We start from the raw sequence: 25,038 nt of genomic DNA, 5'->3' as shown, positions 1-25,038 counted from the left end.
GTAATATAATAAAGATTATGTATTTCATCATAGGATTCTTATAAAGAAGTGTAGGGAAAAGACAAATTTCAAAAAGCAAAGTTTAATCATACTTATTAAGCAAGACTTTTCACAAGAATTGAGTATAAATTCAATCTCTGTATTTCAGTTAACTTCAAACCTTGTTTCAAATTATCTTTTCCACGTTTTAATAATATGCCAAATAGGACTACCAGTAAACTTTTATTGGTTAAGAATATCAATCCAAGATTTTTAGTAAGTTAAAATGAAGGAACTAAAAATAGGTAAATGAAAATGTTTTAACATTTTAGTGCTATTTATGAGTATGAGCAAAGGAATTTAATCAGTTTGAATCCCAATTACAGATGAATCTTTTATTTCACGGGTGTTGGGTATGTGGTCTTTTTAAGACAAAAATTCTACAGTATAGTTTCACTATCTAAGTCTGATTGAGTGGGTCGCATCTCTGTGTGCCACACAGAGCTTTTAGACGATGAGAGCGGTGGGGAAAAGGTTCTGCAATTCCTGACAGTAAGGTACTCACACAGTAAATCCTTAACAAAAACTACTGAACTGTGAGTACATGCCTCATAATCTTATGCACAGAAATGTATCTATTAGTACAAAAGTCGGAAAACATCAAGATTAAAAAGAGTGCTGTAGGAAAAATTCACAACAGGAAACAAATTTTGCTCACTCATTTTCCTACAAATCTTCAGTTTATTAATTCAAGAGAAACTATATTAGGAATATTAGGCTGATACCCCTATTTCACCACCTCATCTAAGCTACACTGTATTATACCAAGAATGGTGACGATTTTTCCCCCATCTATACAGGCACTGCCATCTAGTGGCAAGTTTTCACCAGCAATTTTAAAAGATAGTGGCCCAAGTCTGGTAACAAATAGTAGATACTGATGGTTTGTCAAATAAGGAAATGCATTTATTTGATACACAAATTCCATGCCACCAGTCAAACTATGGTCTGGCTCTTTTTCTTTTTTTTTTTTTAATCAACAGTAAAGAAAAGTTTTTGGGTTTTTTTGTTTCTTTTTTGAGATGGAGTCTCACCCTTGTCACCCAAGCTGGAGTGCAGTGGCACGATCTCGACTCTCTGCAACCTCCACCTCCCAGGTTCAAGCTTCTCCTGCCTCAGCCTTCTGAGTAGCTGAGATTATAGGCGCCCGCCACCACACCTGGTGTGTACAAAAATTAGTGTACAAAAAATACACTAATTTTTGTATTTTTTGTAGAGATGGGGTTTCACCATGTTGGCCAGGAGTTCAAGAAAAGTTTTTTAAAAATAATAAACCTCCTAAGTGTTACCCTAACTGTACCTTGCAGTGAATGTGACTTCTCTAGTCATTCCACATTATCCAGTGATGGCACCTAGATAATAATCCACCAAGGAAAAGTAAAGAATTGCAGACTTCTGGAAGCAATGATGAAATATAATTCTCAGCTGCAGAAAATGATCTGGGTCATTATGCAAATGTATTCCTGCCTGTTTTTCTTCCAAGTTGTTGGATGAAGCCCAACACATCCGATAGCATGGGAAGTGGAAGTTAAACTCCTGATGGATAATTTTTATAAAATTATAAAGAAAACAACTAACAACACGTATGAAATTCACATTAAATTTAGAAGTGGATACTAAAGATTAGGACTATATTTCCTTTGGGGTGCTGCTTGTAGGAAATTACTGAATGACAACTGCTGTCACCTGTGATTTCATATCCTTTTAGCTGATATTGCTAGAGAGCTTCCCAAACTTTTTCAAGTCATGGCACACACAAGAAATGATATCTGTACATACACTGGTAAAAAAATGCAAGAGATTCCTCTCAGCTGGTTCCCCAAGGGCTAAAGAGAGAAATATTTTACTCACAATCAATGGGAATCTGTGAACTAAAGCGTCAAATGTATGAAAGTCCTCATGGAAAAATGCTGACAGGCACTAAAATCACTGTAAATTCCTTGGAGAGTTCTCAGAGTTGCAGAAGTTCAGAAAAATTACTTTGGTCTTTTACATGTCAATATTCAGGAAAGAGATTCTCTCTCTTACTTAACATTCCTCCAGGGTGTGAGACCCTGGTCAAGGAAAACAATGATTCCTGTGTCTTAGTAAGTCAAACCAACATGGCAGGGTCAAGCTGACCTCCCTGGCCACTCAGGGCCAAAGCCATACAGCGGAACAGTGTGTTCTTTAACCTCATAGGACAGCTCTCATATGCCTGGGCACTATTTTTAGGTTACTACCTTGGCTGCCCTTCTTCTTTAAAATAAAAAAAATAAGCAGAACTTTTCCACAAGTTTCTCTTCCTCAAGTTGGAAAATTGGAGAAATCATGTTTTTAATTTTGCATTATTTCAGATCACAAATTCAAACACTTTTAAACATTAAGCTTCTGTTCAATCCCCTGGGAAGAGGATTCATTCGGATATTTATGGTTCAAAAGAAGTTGCAATATTGTGCTTGGAACACAGAGAACCAGTTATTAACTTCCTACTACTGTTATATAATAAATAATAACAGCTCGGCCCAGGTTACTGTGACCTCTGACAGATCAAGGAAACAAGTTATTTTCTCCTCTTGTGATTATAGCACATTGCAAGACATTTTTTTCCTTTTAATAAACGTCCTGGTACTCTGAGTTTCCCTTTCAATTCATTTAATTTCAACAATCTGTCAAAAACAGCCAATAAACAAATACTGAATTACATTCAGCTGGGTTTTTTAAAGGCTCTAGACTATGAAAACATCTTGTGTGTCTCCCACCCTGACCACCCTGCGACTTTTCCATATACCACAGGCCACCCATAGACACAAAGCCAGGGGGTGAAGCTGACATGGTCTATTTGGAGCCAGTAGACAGGAGGGCGATGAGTCCTGATGAAGCACTTATGGACAAGATGTAGTTCCTGTAAGAAATTTAACGTTATGGAAAAATGAGTAACTCCAAATTAGTTTTTCAACAAAATAAAGAGCCCATCTCTTTGGAACGTACTGCTTCCTTCCTGACACTTGGTGTAATCATAATGATGTGCACCCCATTGTCTGCAAACACAATTTGCAAGACAGAAGACCAAAAACAAATGGAAAACATTCACAGGAAATGTGTTCCAATTTTAAAAAAACACTTAAGACAGAAACCTAGAACACACGATCACAAAGAATAATCTGAATTCCATTTAACCTTCATGAAAAGAGCTGATCAAAGAACATGGGGAGAAAAGAGATTTGTTTTCCCTTTTCCCCTCTAAGAGCAATGGAAAAATAAGTCTTCCCTGCGAATCAGTGTTTTGCGGCAGTTGGTTTGCAACAGCAAGGAGGTTCTAAAAGTTCGAAGCTACTCCCTGCCTCACAACTGTACAATTTTCAGCAAACCACTCCAGCATTCCCAAAAGGTACACGTTGGAGGGTATCTGGTATTTTATTACATCATAATCACCAATTGTTAAAATCTTGGCTGCACATTCCTGGATAACACCTTTAATAAATTAATAAGAGAGGACTGATTCTTGCCCAAAAGCTCAATTTAACAGCATCTTGAAACACTATTAAGATACACTGGACTGAACCTATAACTGTATTGGCCATCCACCCAACCCCCGAGCCCAAAAATAACAGCAGATACAGGGGCTTACTATTTCAGAAGCTATCAAAAATGACAAGTTTGCTTTGGCTCTTTGGAGCTTTTTTTTTTTAAGTAGGCAAGGACACAGATTCCCATAGACTGCTTTGTAATACTTTATCATAAAGTCATAATTCATAAACTTAAAAGAACCTTAAACCAATAGCTGTTATTTTAAATGTCCAGAAAGTTACCTAAAGTCAGCACTATTTAATGGACTGACTCCCAGAGCAGCTTTCCTTTCCACTTAAAATATCCAGACAAGTCAAACCAAAACGAACTACTGTTCCTAGACTTCTCAAAAAGATAATCAACCTTGAAAAGGATACACTGTGGGGTTGAAGTTCTTCAATATGAAGAAGGAAGCAACAATGACCACGACCAGGAACAGAGTGTTGTTATAGAAGATGGAAAATGTTGTAGCTTCATAATCAGCAACTTCATTCTTCTTCCACAAGATTCTAGAGACACAGAACCAAGTCAAACAAGCTTATAAATATGATTAAAAAAAAAAACTTTAAGTAGCATATGGCTCTAGTTCATCATAAAACAAGTTTTTCCTTGAGTGTTCTAGGATAAGAATGTAATATTAAATTTAGTCAGAATTCTCCCCTTTCTTACACTGAAAAAAAAAAAAAATTTCACTTTATGATAGTGAAGATAACATCATACTGGTTATGTTACCATTTTTCCCAGACAACCAGGGTTATGGAAGAAGGGACTCATTAATGGCAACTGGCATGTTTTCATCAGCAGCTAAGTCAAATATCTTTCTCTTGGCCCTTACCTAAAACTCAGACTCCACGATTAGCAGCCTGTGGAGGTTCCTTGGCTATGCCTTGTGCTTGAGGCTTTCTACAGCCTACAAATATCAGACTTCAATATCACACCTTCAGAAGACAATCCCAATGACAAAAACTACCTGTGGTCTCACAGAAGCAGGCTATTGTTAGCCATCTTTATTAATTCAAACAAAAAAGGCACTTAATCATTAGGAGGACTTTTTAATGTCTGTGAAATTCTTTTACTTTTTATTCTATTTTACTTGATCTGATAGTTTATCTTACTAATTTACTAGTATTTCATCGATCTTTTCTTTTACGCCTTCACACAGGCAAAAGGAAGTTACGGGATGCCTGTGAATAAGGGAGCCTTTATTCTTGCTGGTTAATTAACTTTGTAAAGCAGTTTTTAAAAGGGTAGGTTGTGACCCATTAGTGGGATGTGAACTCAATCGAGTGGATTGAATGCCCACAGAAATTAATTGAGTGGGCTGAGACCAGCATTTTTAAAAAATGAAATAGGAAAGAATACAAAAACATCAGCAGCACATCACACAGAGCAGGATAATTATTGTTTTATAAAACATGTGCATGTGTCCACATGTGAGTTTATTTGATCAAAAGGTAAAATACATATTTTTTTACTGTAGGTCATTATCAAAAAGGTTGAAGGCCATTATTGTAGACACTTTGTCTCCCCAAAAGATAAACCTACTCTGGAGTCAGATGACACATCCCCTCAACCCTAAGGACAGCACTTTAAGTCACTGGTAACTGACACATTTTATTCACCATGTATACTAATCCAAAGACAAGAGGTTTGGCTGTAAAGGAGCTAAATGAAGGCTAATAATTAACATCTTATGCTCATCATAAGAAATCTGTAGTCTCTAATACATGCCATATTACAGACACCATCAACTTAATAACTCTTCCATTTACTGTAAGTTTGGAGGAAGGAAAGGACATTACATTAAGTGCAGTCATCAACTATAAAACACCTTGTAATTTCATAGAAGTTTAAATGTAAATTGTTAAAAATCATGAGTTGGAGTTCCAGGAACATCATTCTAACACTGATCAGTAAGACCAGCCTAGTAAGATGCACAGTCTCAACATGGTTTAACACTAGAATGAACACTGAGGACAACTGCCTCCATTTTTAAGACTCTGGCATGAGATCCAGTGAAGGCAGGTTGCTTAAGTAGGTTATCAGCCTGACTTTACTCTAGATGATAAAATTATCTCACTTGCATCACAGTGCTTCTCCCTAACTTATTTTCTGTCAAGCCCTAAATAAGAAGTGATATGATCTGGCTCTGTGTCTCCACCCAAATCTCATCTTGAACTGTAATCCCCACATGTTGAGGGAGGGACCTGGTGGGAGGTGACTGGTTCATGGGTGTGGTTTCCCCCATGCCATTCTCACGACAGTGAGGGAGTTGTCACGAGATCTGATGGTTTAAAAATGGCAGTTTCCCCTGCGCTCACTCGCTCTCCTGCCACCTTGTGTAGAAGGCTTTGCTTCTCCTTCACCTTCTACCATGATTGTAAGTTTTTTGAGGCGTCCCTAGCCACGCAGAACTGTGAGTCAATTAAACCTCTTTTCTTTACAAATTACCCAGTCTCAGGTAGTATCTTTATAGCACTGTGAAAATGGACTAATATAAGAACCATTTTCAAAAAAGTTTTAATGAAAGAAGTGGCCCAATCCTTTAGATCTCCCTAGATCCCAATATGACCACACGTTAGTTACATCAGTGTATAAAGCCTGACAGCCTTTAGAACTTTTTCTGAGTCCACTCATATCCTGTTTTTTTTGTTTCTGTTTCAAATTTAGGACCCCCAAATGCCCTCATTGCCAACAGTTCTGCCTAGTAGAAGACATTTTCTTCCTAGTAGGGAACCTGGTTTGGGAGAGCACTTCCCAATATCTTAAGGATGTTTTCAGGAAGAGCTTCCTACAAGAGAAAAGCTGAGACCAAGCAACAGTTAAAATCAAACAATGTGAAATGATAGATCACCCGTAAATCAAGAAGAAACCACACTCGCACTCTGGAATGAATGTTAATGAATCTCACGTTCTCCTCTGCTTATTTCCATCCTTGGATAAATGAATATTTTGAAGTACTTTTAAGCAGCATGGAGTATACATTCCAAATGAATGTAGACAGAGCTTTGAGAAATACACATCTAAGCAAAGAAATGCTGATAAGCCTTCTCCTTACATCAAATGTCCTGGAATTCTTTCAGAGGGAAACGAACTAGATCTTAATGAGAGGCTCTGGTCCCAGTTATCAAGGGCAATCAATATAGTACAAACTGTATCCAGTATGGCTTTTACAGCCAAATTTCTACCAATGAAAAGAGAAATTGTATAATGTTCTGACACTCTGCACTTATATATATCCATGAAACCTCCACCTCACCCCACTTTGAAATACCTAATCCAGCAAATGGCAAAGGTTTCATTCCCAATTTCAACTGATTCACTAGTAGTGACTACCTGAACACTAAACTGAAAAAGATTCCGAGACATGACCCAGGCTCAAGAACAAGTGCCAGACCAAATCTGTCCAGGACTGCAGTTGGCAGAGGAAACCCATTTACTATCCCTGACATAATTAATCACCGAAAACCTTTAAAAGCTGTAACAAACATTTTGAAATTTAGGTAACTATGCATACCCTACTTAAGAAACACCATTGTAATGAAAAATTCAACAAAAGGTTTTTTCTGAAACAGTGATCTAGATTCCCTAACCTTGAACTCTATGCAAAAAATATGCAACTGGAACACTATGCAGCCCGACCTCATTAAAGCTGCTCCATGCAGAAAGGCCTCCATTGTCGTAATACTGTGTCTTCAGTTTTATAAAGGAGCCATAGGAGATAATCATTTTAATAATATTTTGGTACCTTTCCAAAACTACTATAGAAGACATTGTTCATTAAGTTACTCAGTGTCCCTTAAATAAGGATCCACTTGATAAAGTCTTTCCAAGATCCAGTGCCAGGAAAGTTTCTTTTCAGAAGGACTTGCATGCTGCTTCTCGTCAGACAATGAAAGCTATGTGACCTCAGATGCTTCCCCTGACACTTGGAAACCCACAACTAAGTTCAGTGCTCAGTTGCTGTAACTAACTCTAAGGTACTTGCTCATCCACCTTTTCTTCCTTTTAAATGGTTTCTGGTTCTTTAAAGTTGTGTTATTTGTTTTATATGCACATTAAGAAAACCGTATTAAATACAGAAAATATATTATATACACTAACACTACAAATTCACACAAAGTCTTTCTGGAGCAAAGTGAGGTAAAAAATATATTCCAACAAAGCCCCTTCTTGATACTAAAGCTAAAGATCCATGAAAACAGCAGACTCACAATGATTAAACTATGTGGAATTCTTCAGCACAACTTTACTCAGGGACTTCTGCTACTCAGATGTTAAGATTGCCCAATAAGCCTTCTAAGAGCAGCTGGAAGAAAAAATCGGGACTATGGGCTAACAAATGTGGCACAGAATTGGGCAAAAGGAGAAAAATCCAGTTATTTTCTTTTTCCCAACCAATACAGATAACTAATTTCTGGATATCCCTCAGGAAGCTCAGGAACAGAAATACCACCACATAGACATGCTAACACATAAACCCTTCAGACCCAGAAGGGTTAGGCGATATGTTCAAGGTTGCACACCTATTAACAGGCAAAGCCTGCTCTGTACAAAGCTCTGCTGTCTCTTCAATTCCAGCAGACAGTTACAAGTACAAGCTCTCAAGTCAGACTGCCTATGTTCTTATCATGGATCTACCATGTACTAATTCAGGACCTTGGGCAAGTTACCCAAGCTTTCTGTACCTTTGTTGCCTCAGGTACAAAAAGGAGATAAAAATAGTGCCTACTTCACAGGGCTCTTTACAGGAATAAATCAACTACTGTAAAGTACAGATAAAAGTATCCGGTTGTAATAAAAACTCTAAAAGTCAGCTATTACTATTTCCATTACTACCACTACTACAATTCCAAAATTTACCTCAGACAATTCCAAAATCCACATTCTTTAAGCAAAAATAAAAAAAATTTTCTTCAGAAAGTACTCCCTTTCATGATGACCATACTTTAAATAGGAGTCAAACCTTTCATCTTTCTCCTTCCGAGACATCTTTCTATTATCAGCTTCAGAAAGTTTTCGAGTCACTTCTTTGGAAACAGCATCCTCCCTCTTCTGTGCTACTCTGGAAGACAAAAAGAAAAAGTTTCCATTTGCTACAGAGGTGAACATCACACTCTCTCAGAAACACTCTGTACTCATATTTCGTATTGGCAACAGAATGATATTTCACATTTAAAGAAAAGAAGCTGAGCAGAAAGTCCAAGTTTATTACACTGCACTGGCCAAAAGAGAAGTTTGAGAAATGTCCAAGATGTGGTTAATTTATTAGTTACATGTTTTGATTTCTGCTTAAAAAGAATTTTCCAAAGTTTAGGAATTAATGTGGTTAATAAAGTCAAATGCTATTAACACAATTTAGTTAAGAATCATTTTAACTACATTTTGTTTTAATCTATCATCTAACTGTTCAACAAATAAATTTCATAAGGCATTAGTATATGATGTATTATTTCAATTCCAAGTACATAACAGGAATGAAAACTAGGCTTAAACAAAGAGGAAATAATAGCTGTAATATCTTAAAGTAATTATTCTAACTTTACTCCAAAGGACAATTTAAGCTGGGTGTGATGGACAGAAAGTCCCAGGTCACTCAAGGCAGGAGTTTTCAACCTTTCTTCAACTACAAGGGTGTCTGGGATGGACAAGTGAAGCATAAATTACAACTGATTTACCTGTCTCCATCTTTAGCTCTCTCACTCAAGAACTGAGTTAGAATTGACATTGTTATTAATAAAAAGAAAACATTTAGTCAGTTTCAAATAATGTATGTTTTAAAAGGTTTACAAAGTTACTTTTTAAACTTCATTACCTCACACAAATTGGTAACTGGAAAGAGGAAAAAATAGTTCTTTAAAAAAACAAACAAAAAAAAACACACAATAAGAGGAAATCAATTCTGAAACCTAAAGAAAAAGGCTGCTAAGGGGGCAGACAGCTGTCTTCTTATGAGACACTTTAGGACACTAAAATGAACTTTTTACTCCAAAGATCCAAATTCCTTTGATTCATTATGTAAAAACTATCTTTTCATATGCTTCTTGCATTTCTGAGACACTCGGCTCCAAAGGCAGAGATTCTTCTCTCTGAACATCTTTGGCAGACCAGGCACTAAATATGTTTCTTCATGAGAACAGATTATGAAAACAGGAAAAATAAGAAAAATTAAAAATAAATAAATGTGTTTCCTGAACTTAACATCAGACTACTTGTTTTTTTTTTCTACAAAAGACCAATTGAAAAGAAATGGACAGTTTACTGCAGAAACTTTTCTTAGTTTAACATAAAAAATATACACACACCCCCCAACTATCAAGGTGTTAGGACACAGGAATAAACTACTGCATTTTCAAAAGAGTTGGTTGCCACTGCACGTCTTTAGGACGAACAGTCAACCAACTGTCCACATGACAAATCCTCATGAAGACATTACACCAGATAACTAAGCAATTTCTCTTCTAGGTCTAGAATTTTATCCTCACCTACCAGGGGCATGACAACCACACTGCAGGTTTACTGCAACTTAAGACGAGGAAGCCCTCCCCTCTGTCTTAGAGCTCTCAGAAAATAAACCTCACTCAGTGCTGAATACTCTAAAACAAAATAGAGGTCATGCTAGTGACCTAGCACTTAGTCAACTGAGATAACCCATAAAATCAATTGTATTTTTCTTCCTTTACTCTTTCACATCAGTATGTCAGAACACTTCCAAAATTAAAGATAAAAAAAGACACTATCTGATTTCTTAAAATAAAAACATCGTTGCAAACATCGTTTAAATTATGCCACCTTAAAAAACAAAAACAACTTCAAAGGGCTCTCTTAGTCCCAACCTCTTCAACCCTGCACATAAACATTTATTATGTGCCAGACTCTACGCTCAACATGTCACATGTATGATCATAATGAATCCTCACCACCCTCTGAGATTCCATTAGCATTAGCATCCCCAATTTATAGCTGAGGAATCTGAAGTCCACATAGGGAAAACTATGCCTACGGCCATACATTTAAGAGTGACAGAGCTGGCACTGGAACCCAGACTGTCGACTCTGAAGCCATCTTCCTTCTACAGCCAACATCTACCCACACTCAGCATCTTGCGGGATCTTTGAACCTTAACCATCTTGCAAATCTGTAGGAGTTTCAAAGTCAGTAGCATATTTAACATAAAGCCAAAATTATGACTAAAAAAAAAACTTCTACTCTGAGTCTATTAAGTCGGTAAGTCAGTGAAATTTTACTAAACTAAATGTACCATTAACTGTTTCAAGGGGTATAAAATAAGATATGGCAGGTGTCTTCAAGAAGCCTAAAGTAGAAATGAGAAGGTAAAAAGAACATGACTTTGATTCTAAAGAGATGAATGAAAAATGATATGAAGAATAAGTAAAAAATGTAAGTCTCAAAGGGACTGAGTTCCAAGAGTATTACAAAGAATGGGTCATACAAGATGCCCACTTGCGAGGGCTTCCCAATGCACAAATGGCCATGCCTCACAAGAAACAGTCCCATACAGTGGAGGCCCACATGAGCTGAATCCTGGAATGGCAGTTGGCTGAGGGGCTGCCAAGCAGAAAGATAACAAAGATAACCCAATTTCTCTGCCAGTCCATCAGAACGGCTGCCCCGAAACCTGAGCTCCTTTGTGTCCAGAACAATAGGGAGGAAACTGCGAAGACCACTTCAGCCACTGAGGCCATTCTGGGCCATTACTTAAAATAAATCCCTGTTAACTGAGATCATCTCAACATGTTTCTATTCCTCATTCTCCGAAAGAGTCTAACACAGGGACAACAAAGCAAAGGAATGATCAAAGTCAGGAAGGGTTTCTCTGGAAAAGATTCCTAGGTCTCAAAATAAAACACAGGTAAGAATGGAAAGGAAGTTAAGTTAATCCTAAATGCGGGAGAGCACAAGACATAGTCAAAGGATGATGTGAGGGCGAGGCAGAAGAGTTAAAGCCTAATTCTGAAAGGTGAGGCCAGACTCATAGGAAGGAAGCAGATGACTTGCATTCCAGGGGTGTAGAAGAATTTGGCTTTAATACATTTTTTAAAAAAGAAGCCATGGCTGGACGCGGCAGCTCACACCTGTAATCCTAGCACTTTGGGAGACCGAGGCAGATGGATCACTTGAGCCCTCAGAAGTTCAAGACCAGCCTGGGAAACATGGTAAAACTCCATCTCTACAAAACATACAAAAATTAGCCAGGCACGGTAGTAGTGCGTGCCTGTAGTCCCAGTTATTTGGGAGGCTGATGTGAGAGGATCACTGGATCTCAGGAGGCAGAGGTTGCAGTAAGCCAAGATTGGGCCACTGCACTCCAGCCTGGGCAACAGAGTGCGACTCTTGTCTCCAAAAAAAAAAAAAAAGGTCATGATGAGTTATCAGAATGACATGATAAAAATGATGTCACATAAGGAGAAATACATACTCTTCATTCAATAAAACAAGGGAAATACCTGCACTTCATATGGATGCTATAAGGATTACATAGGGTAATGTCCTTTATATAGTGCATGGCAGGCTGGGCCCTAAACTTGTTTTAAAAGACCAGATGGAGGCTGTTACAGCAATATGAGTATAAACAGTGTCCAAACTAGAGTGAGAACTATGGATGAAAAGATAATGCACATACAAAGTATGTCCACACTTCAAGTCTCAGTGAAATTCCAATTGCCTTTAAGAAATGACTTCCAAAGCAATATGGCACCTAGATGGCCCCATGAAGGAAGGAGGGAAATAATCCTGCTATCCCTACCCAAGTTATCAAAGTGTACATGAAAGCAACATCAAAGGGTATCAATTAAACAATAATTTATACCACTTCCAATGAGACAATGAGGACCATGACACTGAGAAATAGTAAATGTTACCATCTTTCCTAAGTCTAGATGCTCCTGCATTTTAACCTCTATGAAACTAGAATATTTAATTGCTCATAATTAATGTTTAAATTTACGGTGGTGAGGCTTGAGTTTTCTTCTCTAAAAGCTGTATTTTACAACATGTGTGATCTTAGAATATGTTAATCCTTTACATTTTATACACTTGTATGAAAACAAACGTAATTAGCATTAAAAATGACAGAGAGTTTAATTTTTTTTTTTTTTGAGACGGAGTCTCGCTCTGTCACCCAGGCTGGAGTGCAGTGGCGGGATCTCAGCTCACTGGAAGCTCCGCCTCCCAGGTTTACACCGTTCTCCTGCCTCAGCCTCCCGAGTAGCTGGGACTACAGGCGCCTGCCACCTCGCCCGGCTAGTTTTTTGTATTTTTTAGTAGAGACGGGGTTTCACCGAGTTAGCCAGGATGGTCTCGATCTTGACCTCGTGATCCGCCCGTCTCGGCCTCCCAAAGTGCTGGGATTACAGGCTTGAGCCACCGCGCCCGGCTGAGAGTTTAATTGTTAAAAAAGGTAATAAAATAAAAAGACCAGCCTGGTCAACGTGGCCTGTCTCCACAAAAAAATTAGCTGGGCATGGCAGCCTGCACCTGTAGTCCCAGCTACTTGGGAGGCTGAGGTGGGAGGATCGCTTGAGCCTGGGAAGGTTGAGGCTGCAGTGAGCCATGATCATGCCACTGCACTGCAGCCTGGGCAACAGAGCTATACCTTTTCTCAAAAAATAATAATGCAGCACTTTGGGAAGCCGAGACGGGCAGATCACTAGGTCAGGAGATCGAGACCATCCTTGGCCAACACGGTGAAACCCCGTCTCTACTAAAAAATACAAAAAAACTAGCCAGGCGAGGTGGCGGGCGCCTGTAGTCCCAGCTACTCAGGAGGCTGAGGCAGGAGAATGGCGTAAACCCGGGAGGCGGAGCTTGCAGTGAGCTGAGATCCGGCCACTGCGCTCCAGCCTGGGCGACAGAGCGAGACGCAGTCTAAAAAAAAAATAATAATAATAACAACAATAATGACAAAAAGATCATTTCTTTAACTTCCAAAAACAATACGTGAAGAGCCCAGAACAATTCTCTCTGTAAAGAATTACATTTAGCTTTTGAAATGTTAATTTACTTGGTGGGTTTGTTTCTCTGATGAACCTCCTATTAAGGCTTGGGCTTAAGTGTTCTAATTCCACCCTCAAAATCTTCTGTAGCCATGTCAGAATGACTGTCTCTACTTCAGTTAGTTAATAATTCTTCCTAGCATCAATGTTCCTTTCCCCCAAAATACATATATTAATACATAAATATCTCAAATTAATGCTTATTAAAACCAACACACACAAATGATCTTTAAGAAGACATATAAAAATACAACACGTAGTACGTACTTTCACTTGAAAAACATACTTACTTGTGCTTGAGAACAAATTTCACATTCTTGTATGCAAAGGCTACCAAATATGTGCTTACTAGGGTCATCACACTATACAAAACAGCAGACTGAATAAGATCCATATGCCATATTCTCCAGTATAACCCTGAATTAAAATAAAAGGGTGAAAGTACAAAAAGAAACATTACAATCCCATCACAAAAGCCCGCGAAATTAATTATAGCTAAGCCTGGTAAAATACCAGGTTATTAGTTATGCAATCCAATACAGTATCTGAGGATCTTCAGAAGTGAGATAACCAGTTAACAGTCTAGTCTCAAGCCTTCCAGTTCAGAACATTTGAAAAACATCACTTTCCTATTACTAGTCCAGATGAGATTTCTGCTTCTAAAATGAGAACAAACTCTGGCTCAACGTAATCACAAGTCAGACTTCACATTTCATTCACCAGCGTACTAGCATGCTAAATACAGGCCATTCCAAAATGCCACGTGCAGTCCCAAACCATAGTTTCCTTGCTGACGTGGCTATTATCAGAACTCCAAGCAGTGCTCTGTCAAATGAGTGAGCCATAATATGGCTTCACATGACGTTAATTGCACGCTGGGTTGTATAAGGACAAAAGAGAAAAATACATTTGGTTTTAAATGCCCAACAACAGTGCAGCAAAAGACAAGAGTTCTGGAACCTTGAGCTCTACTAAAAACGACCTTGTGCAAGTCTGCAGTTTCCCAACCCAGTGAGAATTCTAGAATTGGTACAGTAGGATTATTTAAAAAGTCTAAACAAGGTAGATCCCTAACCCCTGGCACTTCAACTTCTCTGTTTCTGCAAAAACCAGGAAAATTATGCAATGGTGTAAACTAGCTCACGTAAAAATGCACTTCTAATTCAGTGGGTTACTTCATGGGTCTCTCACCTAATTAATTTATCCAAAATAAGTAATAACATAAGTTTAAAATTTCGTAACGGCAAGCAACAGTTGAATGGAAAAGAGCAGCAGACAGCATGCTTGAGTGTGTTTAAACACAGATTCCGGGCCGCCACCCCAGAACTAGTTAACCACCTTCTCCGGGGGTGGAGCTCGGGAACGTGCGTACTTTTAACAAGTGACCTCCCGGAGTGCTTTAACAGGACAATACCAGGCGACAACGTCGTGCCCAAAGAAGAGGCTCTCTGCCTCCCCGAGCTCAGGGGAGCTGGAGAGATCGCCTACCTCCGGCCGGCATCCGCGCCTTGCCGGCTCGCTGGGTCCTGCCACGTCCCCGCCCAGCCCGACCCGCCCGCGGGCTCCCAAACCAGCCTCGCTCCCAGCACTCACAGATCGGGATGGCGGACACGATGAACGCGTTCCCGAAGAAGAGCGCGGAGGACTTGGCCGAGAGATTGCGGCTGAAATCCTGCAGGAGCAGGTCCTCCTCGGACTGCTGTTTGGAGCTGCCTTTGGGAGCCATGGCGGAGTAGGAGGCGAGAACATGGAAGGTAAAGCCGGCCGCCAAGGCGGGCAAAGGCCCCTGACTCCGCCCCTGCGGCCGCCGTATCCGCTAACGACCCGTCAGCGCGGCGCGCGGAGGCGGGACCCAGCTTGGAGGAAAGCAAGCTTCCCCAGGAATGGCCAACCTAGCGCCGCTAACTAGGCTTCCGGGCGTGATTGGGCGAGCGGACCAGACTTCCGGATTCCTGGAAAGCCACGTGACCCCTCCACCTCGAGGAGAGAGAAGGGATTTGTAGTTTAGTGGGTGCTTTAAAAAAACATTGACAAAACTTTATTTATATTCCACTTCAGAGCTGATGACAGAGTCATGAGTTCTCAGTTCTTCAGAATTCCAAAATTAAAAGCTCTTCTGGCCCCACGCCATTAGTGCCCTCTGTACGTACCCAGGACTGAGTACACTGAAGGAGAAAAAAGAGAAAGGTATAGCTAACTCATGTAAAATCCCTTCTCCTTTACCCATCCTTTATTTCACTAAATACCTTGAAGAATCTTATGATGTGCGCATCATTACCGCCACTGCAGATGAAGACCCTGAGAGTGGTAGATCTGCGGTGTGGCTCTCCAAGGGGTGGGCTCTTTTCACTAAACAGTAGGCCACCTCTGTAGGAAGAAAACGGGACTCTTGTTTTTGAGAAACTCATGATCTTATTGATGAAGGTAATATTTAATATATGTCTGATACACTTACAAGTTACTATTTTATTTCAAATAAACCTATAGAGTTTTGTGGCTTCCAAAGCCATGCTAAATAAAACATAATACTAAGAACAGGTTGGCTAGGCAGGACTCCTTCTCTGAAGCTCAGAAAGATTTAAGTATGCCTATTAAAACATCTGGATTCCATTTTTAACTCAACACATTATCATCTTTTCTACAAAAAAAAAAAATTCCACCACATCACTCCCAGCAAATGCTGCTTTTCATTACTGAGAACATGCCAGTGCATTAGGCACAACTTCCTCAACCTTCAGCCTCCTTATCAACAGTTTTGTAGATACCTTTCTTCCTCATAGTATTCAAATTGTAATCTACCTCCACAGCTTCCTATCACTAGTCCTAACTGAGCTTTTGTCTTCAATATTTTCCAATCTATTCTCTATACAGGTACCAGAGTGAGTTTTCCTGAAATATAAATCCTTCCATTATCTACTGCAAGTATTCCTTAATGCCAGAAGTTTTCGTTAATTCACCACAAAATGAAAAAGAAAACAGACCATCTATTGAATTTTTCAGAAAATCAAAAGTATTCATTTTAAAATATCTGGGTTTATGTCTTTTTTGATGTTAAAAATGCTCTTTATTACATGGTAGTGATAGAAAAAGAAAGTATTATTTTTCTCTTACAACATACTCCTCCCCCAGTTTTTCCTATCTCAGTTAGCTGCATTCTTTTAAACCCATTTGCTCTGGTTAAAATGGTGGGTTTCAACACTGATTATTTTTTTCCTTCTCCATCTGTGACCACTTCATAAATAAAACTTTTTGGATCTGTCTCTATAACTAGATTTTCTTCTGCCTATTTATAAACAAACAAAGGATATAAAAAGAAGATAGAAGATAAAAATCAGAGGCTGGGCACGGTGGCTCATGCCTGTAATTCCAGCACTTTGGAAGACCAAGGTGGATGGATCACAAGGTCAAGAGATTGAGACCATCCTGGCCAACATGGTGAAACCTCATCTCTACTAAAAATACGAAAATTAGCCTGTCATGGTGGTGCACACCTGTAGTCCCCAGGTACTCAGGAGGCTGAGGCAGGAGAATCACTTGAACCCGGGAGACGGAGGTTGCAGTGAGCCAAGATCATGCCACTACACTCCAACTCCAGCCTGGCAACAGAGCGAGACTCCATCAAAAAAAAAAAAAAAATCAGAAAACTAAAAGATCCAAAGAGAAAACAATCATCTTTCTTTTAAAAGAGAAAAGAAGAAACAATAATGAAGAGATTAAAAAGAATTATGCCTGAGAAAAATATTTTAACAACTAAAATAGGAAAGATAAAAGTTTGAAATGTTGAGTGGATATAAATGTTACAATTGATATAATAAAAAAACTAGTAGAAAAAATTAATATGTTTTTTAAAGCTAAAGATAACTATAAACAGAAGATAATCTAAAATAGGAATTTTAAATTACTTTCATGGGGGTAAATTAGAGAAATATGATAGGGAATAATACTTATGATACAACATTTTTGGTAATGGCAACAATTACAGTTATGAAGGTAGCACGCTTGGAGTACTGAAGCAGTGTTTTCTTGCACCAGAGCTACCTAGTTCCCTTTGAAAAGCAAGCAGCAAGACCTAAGGATCACTTGTATGTGGCATATATAGCTGTGGCACACTGGACAAGCAGGGTACACAATGTGCTAAAAAACAGAAGGAGAGGTGGGTGATAAATTCTACCCAAGCAAAGATCTACAATATATTTTGCCCATTTCAACATAGCTTAACTCTAAAGGAATCAAATGCACTTGATTCCATACCAGTCTGAGTCTAATCTATGAATTTCAGGCTTAACATTTCTATTATATCACTTTGTTCTTCCCAGATTGGGAGAAAAACCCAAGCAATAGTATTTATTGCTGTCAGGTATATGGATAAGAGATTACTGATGACTTTGTGAAAGAAAATCTAGCATGCTAAAAATTAACATATTTTTCTGTGTCAGACACTGCAATTTGCCTAGCCAATATAGAAAGCCGCTGCTAGCTTTTCACTAGGACCTTCAAAGAATAACAAATGGATCATCCAGGGCTACTGTGGGGAGAAAAAAAAAAAAAAAAAAACTCCTCTGTTTTAAAGCCTACTTGAAATGCAAATCTCGTGATAGGAATAATTGTAAAAGAGATGGAACACTTATATTAGTCCCTAAGTATAATGTTTTAAAATATCACCTGAAAAATGATTTACTCAGCCAAACTACATATTTCAGCCACTGATATTTCACTAATTCATTAGTTCATGTACTCATTCAGCAAATATGTATTGAGAAGCTACTACATGAAAAGTGCTGTCCAAAACCTGAGAAAGTATCCAAATAATAATCATGATTATTTTGATTATAATAACTAACATTAATTGAGTCTTTGTTAAATGTCCACCTCTGTGCTTTGTCCTTCACACATATTATCTGAGTCATCCCTACAGCAACCCTAGGAGGTATATGTTTTTGCTATCCGCATTTGTCAGATGAAGAAACTGAGACTCAGATTAGTGAAATAACTCATTTAGATTCCACAGCCAGTAAATGGTGGAGTCAAGTTATGAACCCAAGCAATATGATTCCAGGATGCATGCTCTTAACCACAAATGAATTCTGGTCTCCTCCATGCAGTGGAATCTCTGATTCTGCATGCCTGCTCACAAAAGCCCTATATTGAGCAAGCAGCCAAAAGCAGTTTCTTATGCACCAATTATCAGGCATAGTCCTGTCACATTGCAGCTCTCCCTAGCGTATTTTTGGACAGATAGGATAATAGGCAAACCTTGGTGAGCAAGCCTGGGCTCTCCATACCTGATTCTCTGTCTCAGGGAGTTTGAAAATGAAACCCCAGAAAAAAGAAACGGTTAATAGACATATACAGAACAAGGGAAGCAAACTGAGAAGAGGTGGAAAGCACAAATCATAACTCCCCAGCAGCCATAAATTAGAAAAGGGAAAATTAGAGAGATGCTCAAAGGGCCTTAGGGCTTCCTTATTTCTCTCTCTAGACTTGAAAGAAACCCCCATTACCTACAATAAAGCTAAAATACTCATTCAAAAAATGAAAGCAAAACAGATCTGGAATCTATTAAAATAAATAATATAAACAACTTCTACATGTAAATGAACATCTAGATGAATAACTGTACTCAGCATAATTTGTTAATTTATGTATCACTCCACGCAAAAGGTTTAAGGCAAAGGTAACAAGATCAAAATGTCTATAAGATTCAAGTAAATAACTTCAGGGAGTGAATTGTGCCAGGCATAGGACATGAGATAGTGGTAGGGTCAATACAACTGGAAAGCTCACCTTTCCAAAAGCACTCAAACTGAAATAGAGAGATTAAACAGAAAGAAAACTAGAATCAACAGCAAAGTTTGCGTAGGCCAAACACAGCAGATTTGGGGTTTAATCTGCCCCATAAATTCCCTGGTTTAAGGAAACAGACTTAAATGCAAATAACATTTAAAAAATGTAAAGTGTAATTTAAAAATATAAAGTCTTACCATTTCAGAAGAAACTGTGTTATTTTGGAGAGAATGCTGGAAGTTGGCCATTATTGTTGGTTAGACCTCCTCCCCCAACCACCCATTCCCCTACACACATATGCTACTGTTGACAGGAGACGTTTGCCAGCTGCAATTATTTTTTTAAGTGAAGATAAGGTTTCAAGAATTTTAAAAGTGTACTTTACTATGGAATTGATTTTTAAACTCAATGAGGCATTAAAACACTTGGGGAACAAGCATTTGTCTTTGAGCTTGAAGCTTATACTTTTCAAGATAGATATTGTTTTCCTTTTTAGGAAACACTTACGTGACCAATGTAAATTGGGGATTGCTTCTGAAGCAGTCAGAAAAAACCTGTTCCCTTTGTGCCTAAGGATATTCATAAAGTCACTAACTTCTTTGAGAAAATGGTACACATCTACAGAAAATGTATTATTTTAATAACCACTGATAGAGGCCATAATACTTAAATCTCAAAACTCCCCCAAGAATCTTCTAAATGTGAGGCTTATCACACATGCATCATTCATGCAGCACTGCAGGGCACAATAAAAATTAAGATTTACACTGGAAATCAATTTTCTTTCATTACACATTTAACCCAGGCACTATGGCAACAAAATGTAAGACAAAGTAGGTCACGAATTTCAACTGGAATGGCTTAGGTGATACAGAAGCAAGCTGTAATTTGTTGCTCATCTTTTGGAACTCTTTTAAAATTCTTCTGTTTCACAGCCCCCAGTCAATGTTATCTAACAACTTACTAGATGAAATCATGAGACCAAATGCCAGGGTGAGATTTATTCAATCTCATTATTTATTTCACTTGGTTTACTAATTGACTAGTAAAATCCATCTCCATACTCACAAATAAATAAAGAAAGGAATTCCAGGTAAAAGGAACAATGCATGTGATATGGTTTGGCTGTGTCCCCACCCAAATCTCAACTTGAATTGTATCACCCAGAATTCCCATGTGTTGTGAGAGGGACCCAAGGGGAGGTAATCGAATCATGGGGGCTGGTCTTTCCCATGCTATTTTCATGATAGTGAATAAGTATCACAAGATCCAATGAGTTTATCAGGGGTTTTCACTTTTGCTTCCTCCTGATTTTTCTCTTGCCGCCACCATGTAAGAAGTGTCTCTTGTCAGGCTCGGTGGCTCACGCCTGTAATCCCAGCACTTTGGGAGGCCGAGGCAGGTGGACCACTTGAGGTCAGGAGTTTGAGACCAGCCTAGCCAACATGGTGAAACCCCGTCTCTACTAAAAATACAAAAAATTAACTGGGCATGGTGGCAGGTGCCTGTAATCCCAGCTACTCAGGAGGTTGAGGCAGGAGAATCTCTTGAACTCAGGAGGCGGAGGTTGCAGTGAGCTGAGACTGCGCCATTGTACTCCAACCTGGGTAACAAGAGTGAAACTCCATCTCAAAAAAAAAAAAAGAAGTGTCTTTCACGTCCCACCATGATTCTGAGGCCTACCTAGCCATGTGGAACTGTAAGTCCAATTAAACCTCTTTTTGTTCCCAGTTTCGGGTATATCTGTATCAGCAGTGTGAAAATGAACTAATACAGTAAATTGGCAATCAGTACCAGTTGCTGAAAAGATACCCGAAAATGTGGAAGCAGCTTTGGAACTGGGTAACAAGCAGAGGTTGAAACTGTTTGGAGTGCTCAGAAAAATACAGGAAAATGTGGGAAAATTTGGAACCTCCTAGAGACTTGTTGAATGAATGACTTTGACCAAAATGCTGATATGAACAATAATGTACAGGCTGAAGTGATCTCAGATGGAGATGAGGAACTTGTTGGGAACTGAAGCAAAGGCCACTCTTGTTATGTTTTAGCAAAGAGATTGGCGACATTTTGCTCCTGCCCTAGAGATTTGTGGAACTTTGAACTTCAGGAGATTATTTAGGGTATCTGGCAGAAGAAATTTCTAAGCATCAAAGCATTCAAAATGTGACTTGAGTGCTGTTAAAAGCATTCTGTTTTAAAAGGGAAACAGAGCATAAAATTTCAGAAAATTTGCAGCTTGACTATGCAGTAGAAAAGTAAAACCCATTTTGTGAGAAGAAATTCAAGCCAGCTGTAGAAATTTGCATAAGTAGCAAGGAATCCAGTGTTAATCCCTAAAACCATGGGGAAAATGTCTCCAGGCCATGTCAGAGAACTTCAGGGCGGCCCCTCCCATCATAGACTCTGAGACCCAGGAGGAAAAAGAGGTTTCATTGGATGGGCCCAGGATCCCCATGCTGTGTGCAGCCTAGGAACTTGGTGCCCTGTGTCTCACTCTAGCCATGGCTGAAAGGGGCCAATGGACACTTTGGGCTGTGGCTTCAAAGGGTGAAAGCCCCAGGCCTTGGCAGCTTTCATGTGGTGTTGAGCCTGTGCGTGGGTGCACAGAAGTCAAGAATTGAGGTCTGGGAACCTCCACCTGGATTTCAGAAGATGTATGTAAATGTCTGAATGCCCAGGCAAAAGTTTGCTGCAGGGGTGGGGCCCTCATGGAGAACCTAGTGCAGTGCAGAAGGGAAATGTGGGATCAGAGTCCCCACACAGAGTCCTACTGGGGCACTGCCTAGTGGAGCTATGAAAAGAGGGCCACTATCCTCCAGATCCCAGAATGATAGATCCACCAACAGCTTGCACCATGCACCTGGAAAAGCTGCAGACACTCAATGCTAGCCCATGAAAGTAGCCGAGAGGGAGGCTGTACCCTGCAAAACCACATAGGCAGAGCTGCCCAAGACTATGGGCGCCCACCTCTTGCATCAGCGTGGCCTGGATGTGAGACCTGGAGTCAAAGGAGATCATTTGGAGCTTTAAAATTTGACTGCCCTGCTTGATTTTGGACTTGCACGGGCCCTGTAACTCCTTTGTTTTGCCCAAGCTCTCCCGTTTGGAATGGCTGTATTTACTCAATATCTGTACCCCCCTTGTATCTAGGAAGTAACTAGCTTGCTTTTGATTTTACATGACAAGGGACTTGCCTTGGCTCAGATGAGACTTTGAACTGTTAATGCCGAAATGAGTTAAGACTTTGGGGGACTGTTGGGAAGGCATGATTGGTTTTGAAATGTGAGGACATGAGATTTGGATAGGCCAGGGATGGGATGATACAGTTTGGCTGTGTCCAAACCTCAACTTGAATCGTGTCTCCCAGAATTCCCACATGTCGTGGGGAGGGACCCAGGGGGAGGTAACTGAATCATGGCCACCAGTCTTTCCCATGCTATTCTCATGATAGTGAATAAGTCTTACAAGATCTGATGGGTTTAACAGACGTTTCTGCATTCGCTTCCTCCTGGTTTTTCTCTTGCCACTGCCATGTAAGAAGTGCCTTTCATCTCCTGCCCTGATTCTGAGGCCTCCCCAGCCATGTGGAACTGTAGGTCCAATTAAACTTCTTTTTGTTCCCAGTTTCGAGTATGTCTTTATTCGCAGCATGAAAGCAAACTAATACAGCATGCAAGTTCACAATCATAAAAGGGCCCAGTATTACAATTTTCAAATCATTCTATGAAGTATTTAGGGGAATGATCAAAACCAGACATAAGAAGGAATTGAAAAAAGAGGATTATGTGCTTCTGTCACCATGGGATCACCAACATCTCATAGAAACCTAGCCGAACACCTATGCCAGCTGCCTAGTCTACTGTGTTTTTATCTAAGAAATAAAATGAAATTCAGTTCTAATCCCTTTACAGCATTTTCTAATTCCACCTTCCTTTGCCTCTGTCTCAAGAACCCATATTTTTTATTCCAACTCCAACCACCTCCCTCTGGACCTTTCTGTACTAAAATCCTTTTCTCCATGCGTACAGCTTATAGATCTTTAAAATCAGAAAGGCCTGTCTGTTTAATCTGTCACAACAATAGCTGTGTGCTCTCAGGCAAATTGCTTACCTTCTCTGAGCCTCACTTCTCTCATTAGGTTCACAAGGTTGCTGTAAGCATTAAATGAAGCAAATAATGTGAGGCCCTAGCACTGTGACTGGTACAGGGTAAATTGTCCTCTTTTTTCTCTTGATGTATTGCCTCCTGTTCAACTGTTAAGCCTGCGCAACTTTCTCATTTTCTCCACAAACACATTTCCTACACATGCTCAGGTGCATGCACACACTTCCCCTCAGCTCTATTGTATACCTAAAGTTTCCACCCGCTTTTGGCTAACAAAGAAAAAAAGAGTTTGTTCAGATTCACTTCTCAATCATTCCTTACCATATTGCAACCTGAATTCCACTCCTGCCCTCTCTTCTGAATCTGCTCCAGAAATGACCTACTAAATCACCAAATCCAACCCTCTTTCCTTCATTTTTAACCACTTTACCTCTCTTCAGCATTTAGCACCATTAAATATTTCATCCTCTCAAAAGTTTCTGTTCTCTCATCTCCAGTGAAACTGGAGGAACCCCTGGTTCTTCTCCTTTCTCTCTGACAGCTCCTTCTGTGGCCCCTGCTTTGACTCCACTGCCCCTCTCTGATTCTTGGGGTGGGACTGCCCACTCATACAAATATGAAATCGTCAGGGGTAAAACTCTGGTGGCTCCAGTCAGAGGCTTCAATAAGCGGTACCGCACTGGCAATAATTTTGGCAAAATGGAGATAACTTGTTCAGATAGCCTTAAACACTATGTTGCTTCCTAACTAACCAAAACTGAGATCATCTTTAAACTGCTTCACACCCTAGCCACACAGAACAAAGTGAAAGGAAACAGGAAAATGTATACAGAGCTTTACAAAAAGCACATTAGGCAATATATTTCCTTGTCTTCTTTTACTACAAAATATGTACAGTAGCTCATAGAAACAGAAATATCTAAAACCACACACTGCTGAATACCATATATTTAAAGTTTGAGCTCCAATCAATTACAGATAAGTTCAGCTTTTTCTATAATTACTTTTAAAATCCATGATCCAAAGAAGGCTTCATTCTACTGTACATCACCTACGAATGTTACAAAGATGAGCACCAAGAAATGATGCAGAATCAGATAATTAACAAAGAAAAGGAAATGAGACTTTTGCCTTAGCCCCTTTGCAAGGATTTCACCAACTGTCAACTAAGAAAGCATTGGAGTTATTAATAACACAAAAATCATAGTGCATATTATCGCAGTTTGTCATATACGTAGTGATTAACAGCATAGGCACTTGAGTAACAGTGCCTTAATTCAAATTCCCTTTCTATGACTTACTGGTTGTATCAAGTTGGGAAAGTTATTTTATTTTTCTAAGACCCAATTTTGCTAATATATAAATTAGGAGAATAACTATACCATTTCACAGGGATTTTGTAAAGATATGTGCATATTCTCATGTACATAAAGTACTTATTACAGTTCAAGACCCATGGTTTGCATTCAAATCATCATATAAATATTTTTTCTTTTGCTACATTCCCAGATTTATCTTCTCCCTTTCTGAGAAATTATTTAATTTG

At 39.2% G+C, this 25,038-nt stretch overlaps 1 protein-coding gene across 1 annotated transcript; it reads right to left on the bottom strand.

Moving 5' to 3' along the window:
- Nucleotides 1-70: 70 nt before the first annotated feature.
- SSR3 (signal sequence receptor subunit 3) lies at nucleotides 71-15,419 on the bottom strand. The gene is made up of 5 exons (XM_033203438.1): nucleotides 15,198-15,419; nucleotides 13,895-14,021; nucleotides 8,555-8,653; nucleotides 3,966-4,097; nucleotides 71-2,923 (listed from the first exon to the last, which is right to left on the bottom strand). The coding sequence occupies exons 1-5, from the start codon at nucleotides 15,328-15,330 to the stop codon at nucleotides 2,857-2,859; spliced, it is 558 nt and encodes a 185-aa protein (XP_033059329.1). The 5' UTR covers nucleotides 15,331-15,419; the 3' UTR covers nucleotides 71-2,856.
- Between the last annotated feature and the right edge of the window lie 9,619 nt (nucleotides 15,420-25,038).

This window comes from Trachypithecus francoisi, unplaced genomic scaffold (genome assembly GCF_009764315.1).
Source record: "Trachypithecus francoisi isolate TF-2019V2 unplaced genomic scaffold, Tfra_2.0 Lachesis_group0, whole genome shotgun sequence".
NCBI lineage: Eukaryota > Metazoa > Chordata > Mammalia > Primates > Cercopithecidae > Trachypithecus > Trachypithecus francoisi.
The sequence above is the reverse complement of the archived record's forward strand: the minus strand, read 5'-3'. Positions and strand labels throughout refer to the sequence as shown.

Excerpts from the sequence above, each read along its gene's own strand:
- SSR3 (XM_033203438.1), bottom strand. The coding sequence starts at position 15,330 with ATGGCTCCCAAAGGCAGCTCCAAACAGCAGTCCGAGGAGGACCTGCTC. Across the intron at positions 8,654-13,894 it reads AAATTTGTTCTCAAGCACAA|AGTAGCACAGAAGAGGGAGG; the intron begins GTAAGTATGTTT and ends TTTGTCTTCCAG. Across the intron at positions 2,924-3,965 it reads AAGAACTTCAACCCCACAGT|GAACTACATCTTGTCCATAA; the intron begins GTATCCTTTTCA and ends AATTTCTTACAG.